This window comes from Psittacula echo (assembly GCF_963264785.1).
Source record: "Psittacula echo genome assembly, chromosome: 15".
NCBI classification, from domain to species: domain Eukaryota; kingdom Metazoa; phylum Chordata; class Aves; order Psittaciformes; family Psittacidae; genus Psittacula; species Psittacula echo.
Genome location: NC_137751.1, coordinates 4,141,341 through 4,164,565, shown reverse-complemented (window position 1 = coordinate 4,164,565; position 23,225 = coordinate 4,141,341). Strand labels below are relative to the sequence as shown.

General features: G+C 40.5%; 1 protein-coding gene across 1 annotated transcript in view; it reads right to left on the bottom strand.

Moving 5' to 3' along the window:
- PITPNM3 (PITPNM family member 3) overlaps positions 1-23,225 on the bottom strand; it is a 76,216-nt gene that overhangs the window by 31,160 nt on the left and 21,831 nt on the right. Inside the window, exons 3-7 of the mRNA XM_080629971.1 lie at positions 17,921-18,016; positions 14,834-14,941; positions 9,408-9,484; positions 7,082-7,317; positions 229-418 (exon numbers count right to left, since the gene is read on the bottom strand). Coding sequence (XP_080486097.1) covers positions 229-418; positions 7,082-7,317; positions 9,408-9,484; positions 14,834-14,941; positions 17,921-17,981 — 672 coding nt within the window. The 5' untranslated portion in view covers positions 17,982-18,016. The remainder of the gene's footprint in view (positions 1-228; positions 419-7,081; positions 7,318-9,407; positions 9,485-14,833; positions 14,942-17,920; positions 18,017-23,225) is intronic.

The following is a 23,225-nucleotide window of genomic DNA, read 5'->3' as shown; positions in this document are numbered from 1 at the left end:
ACCAACTGAGTAAGTCCAGGTTATATACCGCACAGGATTCCAGAAGTCTCTTTCTCATGCTGGACACTGAGAAGGCATTTGGCATAGATCATCCTATGCTAACATTCATTCATCATGTTTTGCAGTACTGTCCCACACTCATAACTCAAAGACTTCAACACAATGGCTTTAAAAACCCCAGCCTTGTTCTGAAGGAATTTTCTTTGATGTGAGAGAAAACAGTCCTACCTGTCCATTAAAACCAGCCCCATCTGTAGATTTGAGAAATTCATTGTAAACTTGATTCGCTCTACTGATCACCATGGCAACGGCATCCTGGTATTGAGGGGATGAAACAGCCAGCAATGGCAAGGCAGCCAGTGGGATGTGGTCTTCACTGCTGCTGAGAGAGCTCTCATCATAGCTGTAGGGATTTAGGCTAGAGAAGGACATGCTCTCATCAGGAAAAATGCAAGAGGCAGCACACAGCATTAGAGAATGAACATGTTGCTTATCAACAGAAATGGGTTGGGCTATTGCAGTTCACAATGAGTGAATACAGGAAGAATCATTTTCTCACAGAATTCAACTGCTTAAAAAAAAAAATCAAGGAGTTACTGCTTTATGTGAATGAGATCATGCTAGAAGGCATTTCTGTAGTTAAGAGTACTTGGTGCACTTTTTCTCACATACAAGTAGACATAATTTAGAAGAGCAAAGAGATTATTCCATTTCGGCTTTTTTATTTCCCCCATATAACAACTTACAACATCAAAGATCAGGATCCAATCATCACAATGGAATATTGCTTCCTAGAACACAAGTGTAATAGATTTATTTTTCAAAAGCATATAAAAACATTTTTCTCAGTGTCTTATCTTTTCAAAAAGTTGGAACAAAGCTGCACACAAATCATATGTATGTTTGCATATCATATGTATATCATATGCATACGTTTGCATAGTAACACTGCAAAAGGGGTGGCTTGACTGAAAATGCAGGCTTAAATTTGATAGGTTGTAAGCTTTATTTCAGTGTACCCTGCAAGTTTCCAGGTAAATCTGCCAGTTGTGTTTTGACTGATTTTTATTGATGAATGGGGAAAACAATTCACAGAGAGCCAAAGATGCAAGGCACTTTAGTGTGTGCCAGAATCTCTTACAGTAAGTTGACTGTCCTTTAGAGATTAAAGGAAAATCAGCTTATCAAAAAAGCATTCAGCTTATCAAAGGTTTATCCAAAGCTGCAGGCAGGCAACTTCAATGCTATTTTGTATTTACTTGCTTTGGGAACTTGGTGAGCTATCACAATATTTAAGAGCAAGCTGCCTGAAATAGAATTAGTCTATGTGTTTTCTAAAACCTGCATCCTTGAGACTACTACCAGGGTAATGGAAGAACAGAAGACTTGCAATGCTCATGTATGGAAGCTGGTCTGTGTTCACATTCTGAACCTCACTGACCATTACCACATTTGCCTCTTGCTGAAGCACTTCAGTGATGTGAAATTTTTCATCCAAAGTAGCATAACTGCTTCTATGTCCTGGAGCTCAGGTGCTCTGCCAAGCTATGTCAATGTACCAATAAACACAGCTTCATTTTGCCAGCTGATCAGATCACCCAAGTGCACAGCAGATGTAGTTACGAATACTCTCAAAAATGAAAAATGAACCTTAAAAAACTACATAAAAAGGCCTCATTTACTAAAACAACTGGCAGATAACACCTCAGAAAGGGAAAAACACAAAAGGAAAAAAAAAATTAAGTGAATGCATATGTTTTCACAATAAAAGTAAAATGCAAACAATATTTACAACAACACAAAACAGAGTCAGTGGGGAAAAAACCCAAGCTAGCAGCTATTTATTTTTTGTGGGTAAAGGAATATAGATCAAAATGAGCAATTATTGTCTAAACAATTCATCACAGTTAACTGGCTTAGAAATGACGGTCTGGATTTTTCAATTCCAATATATTTAATATATTTTATTTTAAAGGTTGCAACCACACAGACATCTGTTGTTACTGTAGACACAACACAAAAGGAAGAAAGCTCCAGACCACTGAAAGAGACTGTATGGAAGAGATGAAGTTGTTTACATTAAGGGACATACTAAGGATTAGTACTGAAGCTAACAGGTAAAATACCAGTGCTGGAGCTGAGAAGCCTGTCTCATCTTGATGTATTGGCAGGACACTGAGGGAGGCCCTTTCCAAAGCACAAGCTTGGAAACACCCACACTTGAAAGGCTGGAGATGGAAAGGGAAATCAGAAGGAAGGAGCTGAAATCACTGAGTGTAAGAGTCTGACAGATAAAGTCACTAGTTTTAGAACCTAACACCTCCCTGAGAAAAGGCAGCAAATGACCAAGCTGCAAGACAGAACTGGTCATCCATGCTCGGTAAGAGTAAACCTGGCTCCCAGGGAAGAAGTGATTGATGGGACAGTGGCATCTGCCAGCAGGGATAACTGAGACTGCACCATGGAGATGGAGGTGAAGGGGTTATTCAACCCAGGGGGGAGGAGGCAGGAAAAGAGGAACAAGGGAATAAAAACATATTCTGAATGCAGAAAGCATCTGGCTAGATGCAGATCAAGACAAAACACTGATCTCTCCTCAAAACTTGCTCAGGCCAGAAGTCCCTGACCATGGCAGAGGTGAGAAGAAAAAGCAGAGGGGAGATCAACCCCTATGGTAGTTCTTATTTGGATAACTGTCATACAACTGTTTTTGACGTTACGGTTTAGCTACCTGCACTCCATGCTGACAGTCCCAGAGACCTGCTATTGCTGTTTCTGAATGCCGGAATATGCATTTTCCACTTCCACTTTCAGAATAAAAGGTAAACAAGGAATAGAAAATACACAGATCATAACGACTGAACGTCTCCATACACTTTCTAATGAAATTATAAAAGTATTTTAAAAATTGATTAGGAAAATGCAACCCCAAGAGCTTCCATTGCAGGACCCACCACTGCATAAGGAGCAGGCAAGGGGCTGAGCATTCCAAAACTCATCCAACAACACTTTCATCTCATTTGGTTATTCATATGCTTACTTTCCTATTTCAGTGCTTGCTTCCTAAATGTAACTTTTGTTTTGGCCTTTCTTTCCTTCTCTCTCTTGTTCTTTCCTCACCCCATTTTGCAATTACTGTTTTCCTGTTTGGCTAATACTGTAATTTAGGAGCTCTCTTCTGAGGTGTGAATCAATGTATGCTCATCAAATCAGATTAAGACTATATGAAAGCTATAAAAAGCCTAACAGTTGATCCACTCTGGTATATTTTCTCCTTGAAATGGAAGGAGATGGCTCTCAAGTCATCTAGCTGGAAGAAGAATGCGCCTCAGTTTTAACCCTTTTCTGTCCTTAGCCGCAAAGACAAGTGTGAAAGGAAATCAGTCAAGCATTATAAATTTAGACAGGTTGCATAAACAGTGTCTTTCTGATTGATATGAGAGATACAAGAAACTGAAAGTGATGGGAGTAGACGGGAGCAGACTGGATTAAACAATATGAAATATTTATGAGATGGAGTGATTTTGCACTGAAAGATCCCATTCCTTTAAGCAACTATTTGCAATACAGGGAGGACAACAGCATAGGTGGATTCGGATGAGAAGTCCTGGTGGAGTCCCCCAAAGCAACGAACTCAGCACGTGAACACAGCAGAATTCAAACAGAATTGTGTGTACCTTGGCACACACTATGCCTGCCCATTCAGAAGACGAAGGATACATTCAGACCAAGCAAAAAATCTTGTACTGCTGCTTAGTCAGTCATCTGGCTCACCCTCAATGAAACATTACGGGAATTAAAAAACCCACTTCCTCCCCACAGTTTGCTAAATGGAATGTTTAACACAAGTCTGTGCTCCACAACTGCATTCTGGAGTTCTAGATATGAAAGCTGCTGTCATGAAGCTGCCAAAATGTGAGAGCAGGGAATCAGCTCTCATTCTGTCGGCCCCAAATGGGTAATTACATGCAGCTCCACCCAAGAACATACCAAGGCAATACCAATCTTCTTTCAGTACTGGAAATGACTCTATGGGACATTCAAACATTCAGCTTGGCTGTTTTTCAGTCTGGCTGAATATTGTGTGCTGCAAAAAGAGGGAATAAAAAACCAGAGAAGGAATGCGGGAGCTCTGTTCTTTTGGGCTGCCAGCACATGCTCTTCCTCCCGCTCTTCTTCCCAATAGTTGAGGCCTGCAAGTACTGCATTACCGGATACTTATTATTACCGGATAGCCTCTTAGAGAGGCCCTACTGAGTCCTGTGTTAATCGATGTCCCAAATGGGCAAGAATGACCTCCCAAGCACTCTTTGATGCTTCATTTCCTCTTCTACAATCAGTCCTCTTGCTTTACAGAGCAGTGACTTCGACAGACTCACACCTCCTTTCCTGGTTGTTTCAGTGTATTCTCCATTGTTGGGAACAATCAGGCACACCTTCCACAGCCTGGTCTGCACCCTCCCACCTTTTCTTCCTATATGCCTGTCACAGCTTTGAATCCACCTAGTATTTCAGAACTTTAATATATTCCCCATCTCTCTTCCCTGTCATCTGGACAGCAAGCATCACCATTCCTACATCTCATGGTCCAAAACGTGGTTGTAGATCTCCTCAACCCTTCTGCAGGTACTCAGCTGCCAGAGTAAAGCCTCAGAATAGCTGTTTCCACTCCAGCTTTCCAGGAACATGCCTTAACCACAGTACATTCTTACTCCTACTTCCCTTGAGCTTTTTTTTATATAAGCTAGGCTAGAGGCACAATCCAGTCAGCAGAAATCTTCCTGTTTCTTCCTCAGACTTTACGTAAGGCCTTTGGTTAATGACAGAAAAAATCCTCTTTATATCACTTTAGCCTTGATTCTGTTCAACAAGTTGCTGAACAGAAGTGAGGCACTGCCAGACTGGTTTCTCATTACGGTCAAACAGGAAATTTGTTACAGATCCAGGAATAGTATCCATATCTCCTGATCCCCAAGTAAATAAATAAAATCACATTTCCCCAAATAAATAAAAAACCCCCATATTTCCTGTCCTGAATGAGTTGCTACATGTAATTTTTCACATCTCACAGCATTGCCAAAAAGAGTGCTGTAACTGCCATACATCTTCTGTAATTGTTAAAATTAATAGTAATAATGCTTCCACAAGGTGACAACAGCTTTCACATCAACATGCACAGGAGAACTTCAGAACCTATCACTGCTGCTGCACAGTTAACCAGGCAGAGTTATGTTCAAGATTTGAGAGCAAAGTGGCAGATCCACCACCCCTGGAGGGATTTAAAGACAAGTAGATGTAGTACCTGGGGACATGGTTCAGTGGTGGACTTGACAGTGCTGGGTTAACAGTTGGACTCAATGAACTTAAAGGTCTTTTCCAACTGAAATGACTCTATGATTCTATGAAATACTAGACTAAGCAGGTCTTGGAGATGCAGTTGCTAACTACTTTAGCTCTGAAAGTTGCATTTAGTATTTCATAGTACTTATTTTTGTATCAAAATATTACCAAAACTTTTTACAAAACAATAATTTTCAAATGCAGAAGTGACTACCAAGAACCTCAGAAAGCCACTACACTTACTGCCAATGTGATCTGATGAACTATCTCTTTAAGGCAGACACTAAGAAGCATGTACTACACCATTTTTGTGAGAATTTTCTTAACTACTGCTCCAGAAAACAACTTCCCCTCAAAGTCTCCCCAAATTCCAAATCCACACAACTATTTTTTTGAAGTTAATAAGCAACTTCCTAAACTGAAATCATTATCTCTGCTTCGTATACCAAATAGTGTTTCCTAGCATAACCTGATCTCAGACAGAAACAGAACCTGCCAGCTAGAAATGTAAATGTGAATGTCATGTAGCATAACCATATTACAGCTCAGTGTCATTTAAGTTTGCAGAGTTATGCTAGTTGAGAAATGTACTCATTTTATCAATGACAAGGTGTTTGACGTATTCTTGCCTAGTGCTCTTCATTAATAAAGAGCTGATCCAGTATCTACTGTAATGCACAGTGTTCCCTCCCAGTTGCTCCCTAGAAGCTCTGAGATGTGATCTATCTACTTTTATGCAAGTGAAATACCAAATCGCTTAAAACAAATCACTCATCTCTTGTGTTAGAAAGGACAATCTTGTGAGTGCCATCTCCATTAACATCAGTTATCAAATGGATCTGCTCGGACAGGAAATTCCATCAAAGTGAACGGACCCTCTCCCTATACACGTGACCAAACCCTAGTTGTACTGTGAACTGAAGCTTTCATTAGCCAAAAGCTTTGTTTCCTAGAGATGCACCATTTGTAGTGCATGTAAGACACTTCTGTATACGGCATTCTTATAGATGAATGATGCTCTTTCACCAAGAACACATCTTAAATCAGTCTTGGTTTAGATATTTATTTCTGTTCTCGATTTCCAGTGCAAAGCAGAATTTATTGAAACTGGTCCAAGTTCCTCAGCAGTGCTTCACAACCTCCACTTTATTCCTAAACCAGTGTTAGCAATATGCCATTTTTATTTCTAAACCAGAAAGCATGAAAACTATCAGGAGGGTTTCCTATAACATCCTGTCCCTATAATGGCCAACTAATGAACAGATGAAATAAGATAGACAAATGTCAGCTGGCACATCCACAGGCAGATCTAGCTATGTTTCAATTTTAAAATAAGATAGAAATTAACTACTGATTTTTTGGGGTCACGCTGCGGGTGGAATGGGAGGGTGTGGAAAGTTAACAGTTATCACAGTTCCTTCTGTGCAGACTTCTTCTGGATATTTTTGTTCTGTTGGACACACTTGGACACCAGTCTGCAGTGCACCAAGGGGTTTGGTGGGGCTTTGTAGTTGGGTTTTTTTAATGGTGGTGGCTTTGGTTTGGGTTTTTTTTTTTCAGTTTTTCTATTTTTTTAAACAAATACATTCACTTAGAACAGGATGAAAGATCATTCCAAGTCTTGCAGTAAGCAAAGGATTAAGAAGGATTTGCAACATTTCATTATGAAAACGACAGGTCACAGAAAGCCATTAGAAACCATACTGCAAAGCCAAACATTAGGAGATGCAAATCAACTTACTTGGAAACAAGAGAGAAAGCTGCTGAACAGATTGCTGGGCAGGGAACAAGCCTGATTAAAATGTGGCCCAAAGCAGCAGGGAAATGGGCTCGGGTCACTTTCTCAAACACAGAACTGAAGGTGTTAATGTCTGCCAGCTTGCTGCTGTGGTCTCCACCTCCAGTGTCTAAGATGTTACCCCCATGTAGGATCAAAATTAGCACATGGGTTTTGCAGTTCTGGTGCTGGACTCCTTCCTGTGAAAAAAACAGGGAATAAGATGGGAGGAAGCATTTTTATGGATAGTGTTGCTATACTTGGTGTCAACATTAGCAGTGATTTTTTTCCCCCATACACTGTGATCTTTGCCATCACTAGGGAGGTGTGGGGGGGGGGGGGGCGTGCCCTGTGCTCCATTTAATTCAAGCATGTCTTAACCAGGTAGGGCATACTATGCTTTGCCAGAAAAACCTTGCAACACAGACATAGGTTTCAACAAAGATTATAGGTCTGCTCTGTGTACATCAAAAGCTGTTTTAAATACACTGAGACTGGAGAAGAATTCCAACATCCACAGACAAAGCCAACATTTGTCTAGGTATATCCTGAATGAGGCTGCTGCATTTACTGGAAAGCTTCTAACTCAAATCATCACAGATTCTAAAAAGACAAATTTCTTTGCCAATGAAAACATCCAGCAAAAGCAGATAATACAGTTATCTCAGCCTTTTGAGATTAGCAACTTCTGATTAAAATGAAAAATGGGGCTAACTTACACATTTACTGAAAGAGTAAAAGATGATATCCATAAACCTCACAAATACATTTATGAATATGAGAATATATGCATAACACAGAAAATAATCAGTGTGCTCCATAGAATAAACAAGATGTTACCTACTTGAGACTGGAAAAACATTTTGAATGTCTCACAACTCCACTTTTTTTTTTATGTGCACTCACAGAAGAACTCAGTAATACGTTAAAAGATCAGGAGATTCTTTTGGTTTTAAATCTTGACTGCCAGTTTCTTCTTTGCTTTGGATCATTTTATTTCCTCACCAAATGTGAACACAGACATAAAAATAACAGTAACATTTCTTGTAATTGCCTGAGGATTGTGAATTGCTGGATAGGGTGATTTTCTGAGAATCAGGCAACGTCCCAGACTCTTTATTCTTAACTTCTGGAACGAAAGCCACAGTCTTGAACAGTAAATATAAAAGGAGAAGAATTGCTCTAAACTTAAGAGGAATAACATTAATCAGAAAGGCTGGTAAGGAAACAAACTCATTCACACATTTCAGGCTGGAGTTTAGTGAGGGGTAGGGGCGGAAATGTTTTTGGCATGAATAAGAAAGAAATTGGAAACTTTAACACCTGTATAATGGTGACAGAGAAATGGTTGAAAATGAGAAAATTGTAAGTTGCTCCATAAAGCCACTATCTCTGTTCAGCCCATGACTTTTAGCATCCAGTAGAAGTATTCATTGTGAAGGCATTTCACTGACCTGCCTTGTACCTGCTTAAGATTAATTCTTATGAGAATTTTTAAGGTTCCACTTTTCTTTGCTCCAATTTACAGTTCCCTTCTCCACAAGGTCTCATTCCAGTTATTCAGAAGAGAAACTTAATTCCCTTTAAAAGCTAACAGTAGCTCCTTCCACAGCCAATGCCAGCTTGTAAATAAGTGGCATTGTTGGTGGGTTGGTGGAACTGAAAGCTTCAGAACAGAGGGAAGAATTCATGCGAGTCAACATTGCTGAAGTCAAGTCACTGTCATAAAACATCTTTTGGACAGATTTAACTGGTATCCTTCACAGGAGGACTCGGAGGGAATGAAATTCTTGTCTCTCAGCAGTAGTTCATCCATGACTGAGACAAGGGCTCAAGGGCTAATCAAAAGGACATCTGAAGTCAATCAAAACTGGCATCATTTTCAAGGGGGCTCTAGGATTGGAATTGTTAAAAAATGGAAAAGCAGACATTTCTATTGCCTGTCCTATGTGTGGACACAGGACCTTACTCAGTCAACTGGAAGAAATACAACTTGTTTAGATTCTCTGCTGATACTATAAGAGCAGGAATTCTGTTACTATCAATTCATGACTGCTGCTGAATCTGCTTCACAAAACCTTCAGAGAACTGGGTCATATTTCCACCTAAATTAATTATGCAGTGTCTAAAAAGCTTGCGATGATTTTTAGTGATTGCATGTGCACCTACAGAAAAAGGGACAGACACACTAAGCCACCAAATGGGTTGATAATTCTGTAATACAATATGAGAATATTTCTGCATATCTTCTTGGAAATCAGCACAGCTTGTTTTGGGGAAACAACCTCACCTCATTGTCCTCGTGTATTTCAATACTGCCTTGTGCTGGGAACCTTTGTTTTCTTAAAGAGGCTCTATATAAATCACCTGAAAGGAAAAGAGACATGATTGATTACATAAATATTTGGCTGCCTCACTTTTTGCAAACACCATAGAGGAAAGGCAGCTTTCTAGTTTCAAGACAAAGATCTGTTTTCACGGGAAATCCTGAGGACAAACAGGACAATACACAAGGTTTCTTGCAGCCCTGCATACTAGAGGCTCTTCTGTTCTTAACAGCAACATTTAGAACAAGATTCAGGTCCCTTTACAGAGGTGTGTAGTAGCAGTACAGTTGCCATTGGTCACCTGTACCTTTCTGGAGAGCAGCAGAAGGGGTCACCTCAGTTTCTGCATCACCTCTGCTCATCCCATTCAGATATCTTAAATAGTCTGGTATGTCTTAAATGGCACTAAGCACCTATACACAGGCAAGTGAATTAAGCCTTTAAAGTTCTCCAAAGTCCTTCAGGATCCAGCTCTTCCATAACTTCTGTGACTACCTGCAAAACTCCCAGAAGTAACTGCAGTGCTCCATTATCAGGATGCTAAATAGGAGTAACAGAGCACAGAGCAAAAGACAGTTTCTTCTCAGAAAACCTTGTGACCTGAAAAACAGAAAGTGACATTACCGAGAAACACAGTACTTTGCTAATACAACATATTGCAACACCCCACTGAAGGGGAGTTACTTCATCTGAAGTCATGGAGGCAGTTCTTTGGGGAGGGCAAAAGTGCTCTTCCCTTGTACAGACAGTGATGAAATTCCAGATAAGATGAAAATCCTTCTATCTCTATAACACCTCCTCCTCCTCCCTCTCAAGGCTTTGAAACCCTTCTGAATCTCAGCACCAGAAATCTGTAATTTAAAACTTCAGCTGACTACAGTGTTGCAGCCTTAAAATTCTACTCATCTCTCAGGGGTCAGCTGTTTGGGAGCCCTTCCACCCTCTATCACAGATGCAAGTTTTAGGAGTTAATGAGAGAAGACTGTACTAAACAGTAATCCCAAAGTAGTTCACTGACAGCTTTCTGGATTTAAACACATTTCCCTCTGTTTCTTCCAGCATGTCAGAAGAATATAAATGCACCACATAATGCTACAGATGAGTCAGCTTACTTTGGGGGAGGAGAGAGGGGGGCATTCTGAGTTCACACTGTGCTTGTGGTTCCACTGCATTTGACATATGTTCATAGGCAGCTTGCCAGGCTCTAACAGCAGACTGTGATTTTCATCTCACCAAGAACACTGATTAAGCAGGGTCTGGCCAAGTTATTCTAAAAGCACTGAATTTAGTCCAAAACACATTTCAGACACTCTCTACTCCCCTGCATTAGGATTGAGAGCTAATTCTAGCACAGATTCTACCACTATAATTTCTTGTAGCCACTAGAAATTTATTTAACTTCTGTGGCTACATTTCTCTGTATTTAAAAGAAAGGTAATTATTCTTGCCTTTCTGGCAGGTAAGGATTTAAAGGATTAGTCATGCAATACTTGTATAAAGCAAAACAACACAATACAACAAAACCCAAAACACTAGAAGCCAAACCCAACATCAACAACACACACCCATAAACCCTGAACTTCCACCAAATGCAATTGTTTTCTGGAAGTCTCTGCAATTTAAAACTGCTTCTGATTAACACACTTCTAGTGTGGTTTCCAAAGGTCTGCTGGAAAGACTCACTTTCTTCTGAAAGTCATCATGTGAAAGTTTTTTAACATCTAAGCTCACAAGGGAACCAGTACCACAGAAACATTAGTTTTGTGCCATGAAAAAGTATTATTCAGGGCCATGAGACCCCACCTGGTAGTGAAGCACAATACTTATCTTCAACAGAATACTGAAACAAGAAACCCAGGACTCCTCATCAATGTTCCCAAACTTCTGGTTATCATCAGATTACTTGTGTACTGTTCCCTTTAAATCTTGTTCTAAAGATACACTTTTAGAAAGTGGAGAGGGTGGTTTGCTTTTTCCCTAATGCATCAAATGCCAGGTTGCAGGATAGTTCCTTGCTTCACACACACACACAAATGCTGTAGATAACGGGACATTAGGATTCCAGGCATTGTTTTAATCACAATCTCTATTCTATTATTAAGGTAGCCCTCTACCATAAAACCAGGCTTCTTTCAAAACTGCTTTTCACTTTGGCTGAGAAAAAGAAAGAAAAACGTGACTCAACTTGCAGTATTAGAGATGAGAGAAACATGGCCGGGCAGCTCAGGCGCCGGCAGCATACAAGATCTGCTTTTCTTTCAGCCATAAAAACGTGCGCAGTTCATCTCTCTTCAGAGCACTGCTACGCTGCCAGAAGTCCAGGCTGCACTAATGTTAGAGCGTACACCGCTCTGCTTTGAAAGTGTGCACCCAGAAGCACAGAGGTACCAGAAAGACAGTGAGCCAAAGGAGAGCCAGGGCCAGCTGGCTCTCTGCTGATGTGCAGAGATCTTCAGCATTGTGCTGCCCAAAGAACAAACCTGCCTAAAGTCAAGGTAGTCCCACACCGGGGATGCAGGGGTTGTCTGGCATGTGCAGCATTTCAAGAGATTTGCTGACTGTATACTGTGGAAGATAATCGGATTTTGGGTCTGCATAGGTTCAGCTTTATTGTTTACATTAAATACCAGAGAGTTAAATAAGTGGGGGTCTTCTCTGTCATGATAAGCTAAAGCTCTGTAGGATACAGAAATGGACAGCATGACCTTCTAGAGAAAATGACAGAAATTCAATTAGGCACTGAAATGAAACTGATTACAGAGAAATTATGTGGTTGCCTATTTATGGAAAGGTTTTAATGAGGTAAATAATAGCATGGTTTTGGTGGACCCAACCTCTCCCTGAGGACATTATCAACATTTTACAGACTTTTCCAGCTGTCCTGATTCATACCATCACTATACCAAGTTTTCCTAATTGTATCATTATGAAAATTACAGTAACAAAAAAGGTACTCAAATCCCACTCAGTCGGAAACCAGCGCCTTGTAGTAATTTACATTGTAACAGCTAGTGATGCAGTCAGGGAAGGTCAGGGTGGGATAAGATGAAAAACTTTCTGTTTATTTGTTTTATCTTGTTTTTCAGTTAACCTGCAGAGGCACTGGCTACAGAGGCCACCAGGCTTCTCAAATCTGGCAGAAGGAGAGGAGACGTAGGAATAGAAGAACATGCTGAAATCTCAGTCCTCGAGGTCAGCTCCTCTGCAGGCACCCCAAGTAACTGATCAGTAATGGGAAGGTGGTAGTAGCGGCCAGTTCCACCTGCTGTCCTCATATCCAAGTTCACGAAAGCAACCAGGTTTCCAAACACACTGAGAGCTTTCACAAAACCGGCTTTTGTTTTAATGCTTTTCTGGAAGCAAACCACTGAAAACCTCAATCTAGACACAGCTGCTGAGACAGCTCTGGCTCGTATTACAGAGCTGAGCAAATTCTTCATGCTATTTAGTGAACTTGGCCCAGTAGCATTGCATTGGTTTCCTTCAGGCTACAACTTGGAAAGTAAATTCCTAGTATCTTTTTTTCCCAGGTGCTTTCTCAGCCCAGCAGCATGGGAGAATGCAACAGTCACAATCAGTTGTTCTGCTTCTAAGATGCAATGATCTCCCACTAAAAGGGTAAATAATTCATCTCTGCAAACAGGAACATCTTTTCCAGAGCTACCACAAGACATGTGGAACTAACTCACCTATCACAAAACATTACACCTCGCACTCCCCCCCCTTCTGCCTGCCAGAGAAGTGTTGAATGTACAATAGCATGGCAATAGAAAAAATAGAAGTAAAACCCCCAAAAAACCAAAAAGAACAATAAAAAAAAATTGCTAAATCACAAAACTATCTTGCAACAAAATTCCACTGAGGACAGACAGAAAATAAATGTTTGGCATATGATGGATTTAAGCCACAGCACTTTACCATGCTCATAAAGGCAGTCTGATGCAAAGAAAAAAAATGGTCTAACCTACCATGGGACAGACTAGTGGAAAAGAACAAATTGCTGACTAGGATGTAAGGTTTGGATCAGATTTTTGCTTCAGTGTATGCTTCTTCATGATACCTGAGTGTGGTGGGTTGACCCACCCGGACACCTGGTCCCCAGCAAAGTTGCTCTATCACTCCTCTCCTCAGCTGGATGGGGGAGAGAAAATATAACAAAAGGCTCACGGGTCAAGATAAGGAAAAGGAGATCACTCACCAATGACCACCATGGGCAAATCAGACTTGACTTACGGAAATTAGTTTAATTGATTACGAATCAAATCAGACTAGGGTAGAGAGAAATAAAACCAAATCTTAAAACAACATTTCTGAGAACATGAGGTACAGTTCAAACCTGTACTAAGAATCAAGCCAGGTCCTCTTCTTTTCTTTTTTTTCCAGACCGTTTCAAACATCCCTAATATTTTGCCATGTTAATTAGGGAGGAATTTAGAGTAAAAAACCAAGAGAACTTGCTTTAGGTACAAAGCATAAGGTGGTGACAGTCCCCAAAGAAAATTGTTATTTCCATTATCACACTCCCATGAGAAACTATGCCGGGTTTTGCCATCTGCTGTGCTATTACTAGCCGTTTATAATGACAAATCCATCATGAGAAATATGTTCACACGCAGGCTGTAACATATGGTTTCTATTAACAAATGATAAAGAATATTGTAATACACTGCAGATGCAGTTTCACAAACTTTCTGTCTGAACAGAACAAAATTTGGAGAAAACAAACAGTAAATAGGAAATGCTGAACAGAGCACTCCATTTCAACCCAGCTGCCTTTTCCATTCTGCCACAAGCAGTCAGTCTTGGCTGGAGTATTCCACTGCACCAAGAGCGAACAACAATAGTACAGCCTGCAGTGAAAGGAACATTACTGTGGTCATGAAAAGGATGCACACCCTTGTTGATCAGCTCAACTACTTGTGCTATCATATGCAAACACCTTAGCCATTGTGAAATTTTTCTGCCCTAGTACTGAGGTCAACTATAGATGGAATTCTGTTCAATGTAACTAAAGGTGGTTCGTGTTCATGGACGTGTGATGCTGGTCAGCTAGCAAAGCCAAGATACATCAGCTCTGAACTGCATTGCCCACTCTTTGACAGCTGCATTTTTCTTTCACTCTTCAGAAAAATAAGAGGGATGGGGGGGGGAGTGGTGAGAAAATGAGGGGTGAAAAGCAATAAAGCCTGCTGTGTGTATATGGAGACTGAATCACAGCTAATCTCCGACTGCAATGGCAAGCATTTATTTCCCTGTGGTTGTTCACCCATTTCAGATGTTTCTGGATTCCCTCATACTTAATTTGCATGTGCGAGAGAAAAGTAACTGATTTAGTAGTCACATTTTCTTGTTAACTTTAAACTGATGTGTAAGGTAAGCTAAACATTACCTTGATTTTCTTCCAGCTTCCCAATTGTTTCTATCTGCTCAACAAGGTCATTTGAGTTCCACTGGCTCATGCCTATAAGAATGGCACTTTTTCCTTCCACCATCTCTTCTGTAGGAAGAAAAAGAACACATTAAATTGCAGTAATGAACAAGACAAAAAAGGCAGTATGAGAAGTAGTAACTGAGAGAGAAATAAACACTCGTCATGCCTGCTAAAGGGAATACATAACAGGTTAGCATATGCAAGACTCTCCAGGGAAGTTTCCTGCTTACAGGTATGCCCTACAGCATACCTACATGTTTCATATAGTGTGTATAGGAAAATCACGAAAAAGAGAAGACTATCTGAATTTCTGCTCTTACCTCGAGCAGTCACTTAAAAATAAAGTTGATAATAAATCACTCGGAGTGTTTAATATCAAGTAACTGAATCAGTCAGAATTCTCCCCCCTCCCCTCCATAAATTTTTTTTTAGTTTCTTTTTTTTTACTTTTACTTCAGAACATTCAAAAGCAGAGGAGAGACACGAATGGGCACACAGATCAGTTTAAGGCTTTTGAAGCATGTTTTTTCCCCTTTTGTCAAAGCCACCTGTGCTACACAAACCGTTCAGTTTTCATCCAGGGACACAGAGACATAATGGAATGGCACCAAGTGCACAGCACAGAGAATGGATCCCATCCAGGGAGGGTGCTAGCACATCTAAATGCAGCTGACTCTTACAGCTGGACTTTCCCTGTGGCTGTCACCGAACCTGGGATCCTGCCTGAACCTGGAAAAGCCATTCAGTTTCTCCTTTCCTCCAGTGCCTTGTCAGCAACAAAGGGATGGCTCTGCATCTTTCCTTCCATCCCTTGCCTGATCAAACTCAGAAAAGCTTCTTACCTTGTTCTTACACACATAGGGAAGTTTACATTGGTAGGACATTTGATACAATATTTTCAGTGATCCATCATTTACATGAGGAAAATCTGCTAACACCAAGGCAAAAAAAAAATCTAGTCTGTTTGAAGTTTCCATCATGGAAGCGTAACTCAGCCCTGCTATGAACTGAGCACTTTCCGCCTAACTTACTGCATGCCCCATGGAAAGTAAGAAACAAAGGAAAGTTGGGCAAAAGATAACAGTGAAACATTACTTTTCCCTTTCTCTATGGATTTCACTAAATTAAGTAGCTAGCCTGGGCAGATGAATCAAAAGTCAGAACATGTACAGCAGCTTCATCTCAAACACAGGTGCTTGATTCTCTGTTTACAAGGCTGTCAGCCAGAAATCTCTGTGTTTGTGGAACTGGGGTTTGATCCCAGCTGTTTTTCAGAACGCAAAAGAAGCTCATTAATGTTATGTTTTAGTTGTGCCCATTGCTGTGCCCTCTGCCTCCCACTTCAGGCTGTCTCTGAAGTACAAATCATACATGTGTAGATGTAGAGTTTGGGATAGCTTCCAAATTCTGCAATAAGGAAAAACACTACTCAACTCCAGCTGCACTGTGTAGGAAGTCCTCTCAGCTGCAAGAATATCAAGCAACAATGAAGATGAGAAGGTCAGAAATACAGGTGAGAAACATTACAGGAAATGTAATGCTGGTTACAGAATAAGGATATCAAGCAACTTCCTTTCTAGGAGGTGAAAATTAGTCTCTCTCTCGTACAGGTTATCCTCACTCCAGCACAAACTCCTGCAGTTTCTCTGGTGCTATGTTTAATCCCGTGATCATGCCAATTACTTTAGCCCACACATATGCTTTCCTCTACCAAAGACAGACGCTCCCTCATCACTCAGCGAGCTTCTGTTAGTTTCTTTTGTAATTCATTACGTATTTAAACTTCAGAGCAAGGCCACTTACAATGCCTGCTCCCAGCATAATGAACAGAAAAACTGAAATCTCAACAATCTCAAACAGGAAAGAGGCTATTTTTCTTTTCTATTTCCAACTTTTCCACTCAACAAAGCTTAAGATTTCAACACATCTTAAGCAACTTAGGCATTCTGTTCTAACTGAATGAAACAGAATGAACAGAGCTCCATCTCTCATTCTCTTCATGCCTAGATGTCTCAAATACACATTTAATTGTGATCCACATAAGCAGTTTATCACATTAAATTATTATCTCTCACTAAAAGTCTCTTATTAGAAGACTAACAACTCAGTAACAGATGCCATTCATAATCTATGCATAGCAGCCACTTTTTATTTCAAGCAACACTTATAGAAAGGATAGCTACTGCCATCATAAGCATTTCAGACCACAAAGACTGCTCCTGACATTGAGAAATCAAGATTAATTAGCAGAGAGCTACCATAGCTTCTTTCATGAGTAAGAATCTTGAGAAGGCACACACAGAGCCTGGCTTGAAATACATACCACATATCTATTGGCTTCAGCTTCGTAGGAACATATTGCTACTGAGGCCAGAGGGATTGCTCTGAACTTAACCCATTTTGCTACAAAAGCCAAAGGACATTTGACAAGTTCATTCCATCACCCTTCACTGCTTACTTCCAGGTAACACAAGGACAAATGGACAGCTCAGTCTGACCTCAGCAGCCTATACTATGAAAAATCCTACAGTTGCATTTCAGTGGCAGAATTAATCCTCCCTTGCTGGTTATTCTCTTCAGAAAAGCAAATGAAACATGTCAGAAAAGCACTAGGTTTGGCTCCTGCAACCAAAATCAAACAGAGCCCCCATTTCCCACTGCAGGGAGAGGTTGTGTATGCACACAACCTACAAAAACTTTACTTCAACTTCAGAACAAAACCTGGCATGTTAAAGAGTACTGTAAACAAGTGCACTCCAACTGTAACATTATGTACTACCTGACCTGCAAACAAACTGAGCCCAAGGGATCCCTTGAAGCTGGTTTTGATGCCAGACCCAACTTACGGCAGCTCACTCACCCACCCCAGTACTTCATCTCCTGTAAATTTAGGCTCATCCACAAATCTTTGAGAGATCTAATGGGGGCTTTTTCAGATCTCAGTCTGATGAGGACAATGGTGTCAGTTCATCCCAAAATGAGCTTAGTTACTTGCTGCAAAATTGGGGAAATAATGGGGAGGAGAGGACAAAAATGTATACTGACCTCGTGCATCGAAGAATTCATCATCGGAGCTTTCCACTGAGTCTTTGAGAACATTCTGCATGTGCCACTGGGCACCACTGAAGCGGCACGGGCCAGCTGAAAATACAGAGAGTCCCATTAATTCTAGGGAAAGCGCACCTCTGCTCCAGGCTTAGAGAAAAAAACCAAACCAAACCAAAACCCAAACCCAACATTAATAAACAATTTGTGTAGATGCTCAGGAGGATCACTGTTGTCGGTGCGTGTACTTTAGTCTCAACAGACAGTCAGCCAGAGCTCTCAGGATGGAACAAAAAGTCTGCTTCCACCTAACAAAACTGATTAAAATCAGTTTTTGTTAAAGAAAAACCAGCAGCACTTCCAGCCAATGCGGTGACTTGAAAAGATAAATTCTTCCCTGTTGAATTCACCTGGCTGTTCACTTCCAACATTCAGCTGGGTAGGTTGTTTCTAAGACATGAAGCAGCATTTCCCCAGGACATGTCACTAGCTCCCATTTAAATTCAATTTCACTTCTAAAAGAAGTGCCATCCTATTTGGCTCACAGATTTACAGCCAAACTACTGCATTCTCATTGGACTGTTTTCATCGGACAGCTTTGTTTTGCTGGAGCCTGGGGCTTTTATTTGAAGCTTGCCATTTGAAGACAGGAATGTAAAACCTTGTTATAATAGGTACAGTAATAGAGTCATGACAGCTTAGATGGTTGTGATGGATTATCATACTCAAACTACTTTGTAATTAGTAAACCAGGCCTGCTTAACTGTATCAGTTCTTACATCTACAGCAATCCAACACTAGAAAGTAGTAGTGAAATACATTCCTTATATCAACAGTAAAGTCTCTCCAAAATTTCTAGGGAACCAGGGATCAAATGCACCATATCCATAACAATACTACAGCTGTTGTAGAAAGGATGCTCATTCTCAACCAGAATAGTGTCTTTGGTTTTATTTATTTCCCCAAATGATGGTATCAGATCTGAAACCCAGTATCCTGAGGCCCTGTCCACAAAAGCATTCTCCTCTCAGTCGTAAAAGAGCAACTCAAGCAGGGGACACATCCTTCTACACTGTTCTGGGGAAAACAAGCCAGTAGGTACAGCCTTCTGCTTTACTTTTACTCCACCTGTAGCTGAACTAATCAGAAAAATAACTGAAAGATGATAGGAGGAAGCAAATTTTAGCTGGCCAAGATGAGAGTAAAAATAATAACCAGTTAATAGCATTTTAATTGCTTAAAAAAACCTCAACAACCAAATCCACAAAAAACCAACAACAATCAAAACAATTCAATTGGTTATTAAGGAGTCAGTGTTCATTACAAGAACACAGTGTGTATTGGGAATGTGTCCAGTGACATTTGGCAGCTACCAGAGAATGCATACAGATCATTACTGTCACTCTTACAGACTTCTGGAACATTTTACTAATGACAAAGAACAGCCAAGTGAATTATTCCTTACCAAACATCACCTTGCTCTCCTACCATTCAAATATCTAGTATTCCAAATACTAGATAGAATTCCAAAATTTAAAAGAACGAGAATGTAACGTACCACAAAAAAAGCCAGCAACAGATGGGAAAGGGAGGATTTACAAAATTCAGTCTTTGGATAGGAGCCCATACACCAGAAAAGAGTGGAAGGAGGGAATAATCTGCCTCACCTTTTGAGATCTTAAAAACAAAGTATAATATTATTAGTAGAAAAAATCTTGAGTAAATTACTCTTTTTCAGCCATATGTAGAGTATCAGGTTCCCTGATCACAGGCCTTAAGATCTATAAGCAGCCAGAAGGAAGGCAGTAAACTAGGAAATTTATGAAGGACCTATAAATGAGAGACAGGTCCACAGAACACGAGAACAAGAGTGAGACAGGGAACGGTGAGAAGGCAAAGGACTGCCCCCAACATCTTAAGAGTGTTCAGAATTTTCCTCTGCAAGGAAACAGCTTCTCACTCAGCTACTCTGGTCAAACAAGCAGCTATAACTGATGCTGAATTTCTGTGCTGTGGATGTTTGTGAAACCAGTGGAATATCCAAACTAAGGTATACAGACTTCATTGGTAATACACACTTAATGTCTTTCTGGGGTCCTGCAGATGCGTACACTCCCATACTGAACCCAAATTTCACACTGAGGAAATTCTGCTCAGACTTTCCAGCCAGATACCTGTCCTAACGATAGTTCTGCCAAGCCTAAAAACTGAGGAGTCTGATTTTCTTGTATTTTGAGCATTCAGTGCACAAGAAGCCAGGAGCTACATTTGCAGAAACAAAAATACCACAACAAAAAATACCCTCTTAGGCAGCAGATAATTTGTTTTGGAGAGACATTTAGGGGCTTCTCTTCACTTTTTAAAGCTGTATAAATGCATGTCTCTAGTCAGCCAGCACAAATGCAGGTATCCAAAGCCAGCAACACTGGGAGACAAAAACAAACAAAAGCAAGCCAGAAGAAAGAAGTATTTTGCCTTTTTTTATAGTTATTTGCAGGACTTGTCTTATCATGATTTGAGAGATTCTCCAAATATTGTTATGTCAGTCAGCTATATTTCCCATGGATTGAAGTCCCATTCTATGTGGTCTTGGGCTTTCATAATTCTCCAGCAAAAGCTTAAGATTTAAGACCAGAAGGACCCACTCATTCTTCTTCTTCTTCTTTGCTTTTCCAGATATCTAGTTCCCTTGCAAAATCCACCTTCAAGTAACAAACACTAAAAGTTACAGCATTAATCCTACACCTGTAACACATGGGCCGGTTCCTTCCATTTCATGGTATATGCCTCCTCACCTCAATTTTGATTTAGTGCCTCTGATGAAAACAGCCAGCTCTTCTTAGAAGAACCTGTCTACTACTGTTCTTACCTAACAGATTTTGACACATTTCTATGATAAAGACAGTAAATAACATCAAAACCACTATAAAAATCACTGAAGAGTTAGGTAGTTTTAGCATCTGGACGATTCACTGATTTGTATCCAATAATAACAAAGGCATTTTCAGCATGGTTTTCTTAATCAAATAAAAATTTATTCAGATAAAGACATATATTCTGCATACCAGAACTGAACTAGAATTTAGAATTAAAGGATTCAGAATGCAAGCTGTTTATCAAGGAATTCTCCTGGCACACAGAAAAAGGTGTGAGTTCATCCGGACCCATCTAGAGCAAATTGCCCAGGACCATGTGCAGGCAGCTTTTGAGTATCTCCAAGGAGGGAGACTCCACAACCTCTCTGGGAAACCCGTGCAGTGGGCAGTCACCCTTACAGTAGACAAATAAAGATGTTTCCTGATGTTCAGAGGGAACCTCCTGTGTTTCAGTTTGTGCTCACTGCTTCTTGTCCTGTACACCACTGTACACCACTGAAAAGAAGCTGGCTCCATCTTCCTTACAACCTCCCTTCAGTTATTTGTTTAGCTGTACTAACAAATGATGAGCAGTACTCATCAATGTTTCTTCTCTTGTATTTGAGGTGTTTGGTTGGTGGTCTCGTATTGCTGTCACCTCAACCCTCCATTTCTAAGACTATCTTCCCAGTACACTACACTCAAAAGCAATACACTTCCAAATTCTACAGACTAACATTAAGTAAAGGTATCATGGCTGATATCTATTACTACCTTTCCTAGCAGCTGCAAAGTGTGTTCAATGAAGAAAGCAGAGAACATTCTTCTTTTGCAATGATGAATATCTTTCTAAGGCCAGTCCATTGCGTTTAAATCCCCACAGGGTACAGAAACCTGTTTGCTACTGAGGCCACGTTTGACAATCTCATTAAAGAGAGAATCCTAAACAAAATCTTTTCAAGGATGTTCCTTCTAACTGAAACCAGTGGTACTAACACCTGCTCATTTCAGGCTTTTGCCTCTGTAGTTATTTCTGTTAAAGAAAACCTCTGTAACACACAATGTTTTCAAAGGCTGCAATTTTTTAAACCATCATACCATTACGGAAGAGCTATTTCAAACTGTTACTTGCCACAATAACGCTCATATTTAAATTGTTTGTTAACTGGGGGGGGTATCTTGATTCTGTGGTCAATGAGTTCGGGGTCCCCATCTCCCCCTGCCAGAATTACCTTTCCCCCAGTTACTGCTTAATTTGGCTGGGCTCATTTCTTGCAGTAAACACCCAGTCATCTCACATATCTTGTGGCAGTACCTCCTTTTTGGAGTTCCTGCTCTCAACAAAGGATTTGCTGGTGCTTAACAGAGCATACAAAAATGCTTATTACCTGAATTAACGATTAACAAATCACTGTTCTTAAAGATAAGCTACTAGCAATGCATTTCACTTTATTAAGCATTTGGTATGAGGGAAGTAGAACATCTAAGTGCATGTAAATGAAATTGTGCTGTAGACATTACAACTTGAGAGATAAAAATACTCCCTATGATGACACACCACGCACTCCGATCAGAAGGAACGTGTAGACGAGAATGCCAATAAGCTCCTATTGCCACAACTGTGCAGACTGCATTTTGGAGCAGGCCAAGTTTCTGCGCGTTGTCAATACCTCATTTACAGGCAGTTCTGCAACACCCCGCTCTGCCACAGAAAGGTGTAGGTTCAGTCATTTTAGTAAAAGTCAGTGAAGGCTGAATCCTACTGTGCACAAAGTAACCTGAGCAAGAACCTGCAAGGTAAAAGCATGACCTTCTTCTCTGGAGAGAAGCATTAAACTTCCATAACCCTGTTACAGACTTAAGGAAGCACGTACGTCAAAGGGATCACTGGACTCCTGCCTGAAGGGTGTGATACCCAGCAACAACAACAAAAGGAATAGTTGCAAGAGTAACAATCTACAGTAAAAACTTTATTCAGATGTAAAGAACAGTCTCACCTACGACCCCAGAAAATCTGTAGCTGGGGATAGTGGTGGACGGCAGGGAAGAAAAGCAGACACCCTTCCTGAAGCAAGTTAAAGGAATTACAGAAAGACAGCACAAGAATCCATACAGGAGCAAATCTAAACCAGCGGTATGACAATGAATTGAAAAAAGTATGGCGGCTCAAAGCTGAAGTTACTTAAAGCATTAACATTTCATTGCATCTATTTCCATTTTTCATTTTTACTTCCTCTTTGAATATGTTACCAAAAAATACACTGGGACCCTGTTCATTTCCTATGGTATCTGGTGGGGTTTAGACAGCTGACATGCAAAGAGGATGCCAATAGCTCTCTGCAGGCTGCTAACTGCTAGTGCATTGTCTGGGAAGTCACAGGCATGAAGAGGCACTATGACTGGAGACACTTAAGGAAAATGAAGAAAACGCTCCTTCAGAAAGAGCACAA